This window comes from Suricata suricatta, chromosome 6, assembly GCF_006229205.1.
Source record: "Suricata suricatta isolate VVHF042 chromosome 6, meerkat_22Aug2017_6uvM2_HiC, whole genome shotgun sequence".
NCBI lineage: Eukaryota > Metazoa > Chordata > Mammalia > Carnivora > Herpestidae > Suricata > Suricata suricatta.
Genome location: NC_043705.1, coordinates 2309596 through 2314588, shown reverse-complemented (window position 1 = coordinate 2314588; position 4993 = coordinate 2309596). Strand labels below are relative to the sequence as shown.

General features: G+C 40.2%; 1 protein-coding gene across 1 annotated transcript in view; it reads left to right on the top strand.

Annotated features, from left to right (window-relative positions):
* The window catches only part of LOC115293839 (olfactory receptor 2L5-like), a 7074-nt gene extending 4232 nt beyond the window's left edge, over nucleotides 1-2842 (top strand). The window contains exon 2 of the mRNA XM_029941541.1: nucleotides 2812-2842. Coding sequence (XP_029797401.1) covers nucleotides 2812-2842 — 31 coding nt within the window. The remainder of the gene's footprint in view (nucleotides 1-2811) is intronic.
* The last annotated feature ends 2151 nt before the right edge of the window (nucleotides 2843-4993 follow it).

Below are 4993 nucleotides of genomic sequence, written 5' to 3'. Positions count from 1 at the left end.
TATATATATACCACATTTTCTTGATCCATTCATCAGGTGATGCACATTTATGCTCTTTCCATGATTTGGCTATTGTAGAAAGTGCCGCTATGAACATTGGGGTACATGTGCTCCTATGCATCAGCACTTCTGTATCCCTTGGGTAAATCCCTAGCAGCGCTATCTTAAAATTCATATGGAACCATAAAAAACCCTGAATAGGCAAAGCAATATTGAAGAAGAAAACCAAAACAAGAGGCATCACAATCCCTGACTTTAGCCTCTACTACAAAGCTGTCATCATCAAGACAGTATAGTATTGGCACAAAAACAGACACATGGACCAATGGAATAGAATAGGGAACCCAGAACTGGACCCTCAAGTATATGGCCAATTAATCTTTGACAAAGTAGGCCAATGGAAAAAAGACAGCCTCTTCAACAGGTGGTGTTGGGAGAGCTGGACAGCAACATGTAGAAAAATGAAATTAGACCACTTTCTGACACCATTCACAAAAATAAACTCAAAATGGATAAAGGATCTGAATGTGAGACAGGAAACCATAAAAACCCTTGAGGAAAAAGCAGGAAATAGCCTCTTAGACCCCAATCGCAGCAATTTCTTCCTCAACACATCCCAAGAGGCAAGAGAATCAAGAAAAAAAATGAACTACTGGGACCTCATCAAGATAAAAAGCTTCTGCAAGGCAAAGGAAACAATCAAACTAACAGGCAACCGACAGAATGGGAAAAGATAGTGGCAAATGGCATATCAGATAAAGGGCTAGTATCCAAAATCTACAAGGAGCTCACTAAACTCCATACACAAAAAATAAATGATCCAGTGAAGAAATGGGCAGAAGACCTGAACAGACACTTCTCCAAAGAGGACATCCAGATGGCCAACAGGCACATGAACGATGCTCGTCACTCATTATCAGGGAAATTCAAATCAAAACCACACTGAGATACCACCTCACACCAGTCAGAGTCGCTAAAATGAACAAATCAAGAGAATATAGATGCTGGCAAGGATGTGGAGAAACAGGCACCCTCCTACACTGTTGGTGGGAATGTAAACTGGTGCAACCGCTCTGGAAAACAGTGTGGAGACTCCTCAAGAAACTATCAATAGAACTCCCCTATGACCTAGCAATAGCACTTCTCAAATGATTTCTGACCCACCAAGTTATATCAACATTTGATTATTGTGTGTTTGCCATTCCTAGTACATTCATAATTTAAGCAAAAATTATGAACAGAATAGAGTACAGATCTCCAAATACATTAAGAGTAAAACACAGGAATTTAAAAAATAATATTAATGATTGAGCTGATCATCTTATTCCAAGAGGATTTAATTTACATTCATTTATAAACATCTATTCAGGAGAGTTCCAATACAATTGGAAGAAAACAAAACACGCAGAGAAAACAAAACCTCAATAGCAAAATCATGACTTCCAGTCCCACAACTCATAAGCAGCTCCTCGGATCAAATGGAAGATAAGTAAGTTTACTGTCATCCTACCAGGTGCCTAAGAATTTCATTCGGTCAACAAGCACTCTCTTATTTCTAGATTCTAGTAGGAAGCTTGGTAAAGGTAGGTCTTTAAGTTTATAGATCTACTTGAGAGGGAAGGGAGAGAGAGAATCCCAAGCAGGCTCTGCATTGTTAGCACAGTGTGATGCAGGGCTCAAACTCATGAACTGTGAGATCATGAGCTGAGTCAAAATCAAAGTTGAACACTCAACCAACTGTGGCACCCAGGTGCTCTTTGGGTGGGTCTTCATTAAAGAAAATATCTCAAATATACTTCCTGGCTTTGAAAAATGAGGTCTTAATAGGAAACTGCTCTCTCTATGCAAGAAAATGGTGGTAATGTGGGGTTTGTAATTTAAAATCCAGCCAGTATTCCCAGCAGGTGATGTTGACATGTCTTCTGCCAGAAAGGGAGAGCAATGGCCTTAAAACAGGATGCTCCAAGGAGTTAGAAGGCTGCAATTGGGATAGGGCAAGGAAGAGTAATGACCAAAGTGAAGTGACCAAAGAGAAATCCCCCATCATGCAATACAAAACGTGGCATTTTTGGTTAATACCACTTAATGTACAAACTAAAGTATGCACGGGCATTTGAGCTAGGCTGTAACCCTCCACACTTTCTCCTTAGTTTTAGTAAAACATGCTAGGCACGGAAAAGTCTTGTGTGGTTTGTGCTTTGGCAAGAAGAGAACAGGGTGGTGTTCACCTGAGGAGAAACTGCGTGAAGGAGGACATCTGTTCTGATGGGCAAGGTGCAGAAGCACGAGATCGGTGGAAATTCGGAGAAACAGACACTCCAGACTTGGGGAAGGAGCTGGTTGATCCCCCAGCACGTACAGGGCAAGAATGAGGTCTCTTAGGGTGAAAACACAGAAATCTAGAGGATCCGGAAACTCTCCAGCAACACAAATTTAGCTTTTACAGGAGATAGGCTTTCACATCCAGTCTTCCACTTATTCCAAATTTTGGTCTTGGAAAATAAGAAACAAGAGACAGACTGCATTAGCCTACCCACCCACAAAACTTTTCACAGAAATGCACAGGACTTCATTGTTGAGCTCTTGGCTTTTAATGAACTTCTTGACACTTTGTGGTCTTCTTTCAAACAAATTATACAGCTCTGTATTTTTCAGGTATTTATAGTTTGATCTTGACTTCCAAGAAGTTCTAAGTTAAATTCTATGCTTAGGCAATGAGAATTTGGAACATAAGAGTCACTCAATACTTGGTTAATGAATAAAAGAGAATAGTCAATAGCAAGACATTAAATTGGACAAATTCTATACTCAAGGATCATGGGTTTGCAGGAAAAAGTACTGATGGTCTGAAAGCTTTCAACTACAGGGAGGGAGACTCTTACAGAAGCTGAGGCTTCCTTCAGTCTGAGATGTTATGCCTCTGGAAGAGATGGGGGGAGAACACCTGAGGATATCCTTTTGTAATTTAAAATCCAGCCAGTATTCCCAGCAGGTGATGTTGACATGTCTTCTGCCATGAAAGATTTGAATCTAAGAGAGGTTCCTCACAGAAAAGAAGGCTGCTGCTTAAACTCTTGGTTGAAAGCAACCTGTTTTCCCCCTTCTCTCTTTTGCCTCCTGCTTTGCCCCAGTTATCCTCATTTTCTCTGTTAAATTCCATTATTTTATTCAGGAAAGCATTTGGGTGTCCAAATGCTGGAAAAAACAGATATGCAAAGGAAAATCCATTGGCAAAGGCCATTCCTATTTCAGCACGCTTCTTGGCCTCCTCTCAAATGGTCTGCTTTGAAAGCGTAGTTGAGAGCTTTCATTTTCTGTTATATTATTTATTTATTTTATTTTCACAGGAGAAGCAGTTAGGATGGGCTTTTGAGAAAATTAGATGGTTTTAATTTCTCAACCACCTGCTAATCATTATAATATAATGTTAAAGCCTATGTATGTAATCATCAGGAGAACATTAATATAGTTTTTAATTTTTTAAAAATGTTTGTTTATTTTTGAGAGAATGAGAGAGAGAGAGAGAGAGAGAGAGAGAGAGAGAGAGAGAGAGAGAGAGAATGAGCAGGGGAGGGGCAGAGAAAGATACAGAATCTGGAGCAGGCCCCAGGCTCTGAGCTGTCAGCACAGAGCTCCACGCAGGGCTCCAACTCTGGTACCTTGAGATCATGATCTGAGCCAAAGCCAGACACTTAACCCACTGAGCCACCCAGGCACCCCAAACATTAATGTTTTAAATGTACAAATAAGATCTTGTAACATTTGAAATTCAAATAGACATACATTTTCATTTAAAAGGTGGGCTTGCCTACCTAAGTGAATGTGTATTTGCTCTTCATTAATTACTATGTACATTCTCCTACTGAAAATATTGATTTGTAAGGGAGGCAATTTTGTGACTGGAACACAGTGGTCACAAATTGTCACAGGGAAGAACATACCTCACATGTTATACTGTAATTGAACAAGTGTTTTGTTTTTTTTTATTTCAAAAGCACTATTCCAGAAAAGAGAATTTTAAGGGCATCTTTAAAAAGAAGCCTCAACATTAACTGAAACCAAACAGCAAGTACGATTTAACATGGTTGTTTCCAATGTTTTGTAAGCTTAATTAAGGAGCATGCTTTGCCTTTTGAAATATCTCTATCTTCTATCCTCATGTTTCTGAAACTAATGCCTACATCTGTACTTTTGGAAAATGTTGTACCCAAGATTTCTTTATCGCCCCCAGAAACCAGAGACCGCCAGGGAGGCCGAAGCATGCACGCAAAAGCAAAGGGCTTTATTACGAATTTAGGCCTGGCCAGCTTAAACTCGGGCTCACAGACTCCAACAACACAGTGGATCCACGTGGAGAGAGTCCCGAACATGAACATGGCGGGGCAGGGCCTTTTAGGAGTTTGGGAAGGGGGAGTTACAGGAAATTGTGACACAGGTACAGGGGTCCAATCAATATAGTATCACATCATTGACAGTAACTTTAACCAATTACAGAGCGGACCCAGAACCCTCAGGTAGGGTGTGACTAGTCTTAACCTCCATCTTTAGGCCCGCCCCCAGAAATGTTAATGGTGTTAGCTGGCCTTCAAGGTCAGAGGGGAAACCTGAATCAAATCTGCATCCTTACAAAAACAGTAATTACTGTGCCAAATGACACTTCTCCAGTGAAATCTATTACCCCCCAATTTAAGGCTCCTCTCTCCTCAGTTTCATTTCCTGTTAATTGAACAGTTTCCTGATGGGAAAAAAGAGACTTTGACACACCATGATCACTAATGCCAAAGAATTATAATAATAATAATAATAAAATCTCAAAATCTGTAGCAATGCTACAGGCTATATAGCACTGGCCATGTACATTCATAAAGAAAAAGTGATCTCAATTTCCACCTTAGAGCGTGCACCTGTGCACAGGAAATCACCTACACTGGTGTTGCATGCAGTGTTCATTATGAGAGCCAAAAAATAAATAATCTGAACATCCAAACACCGA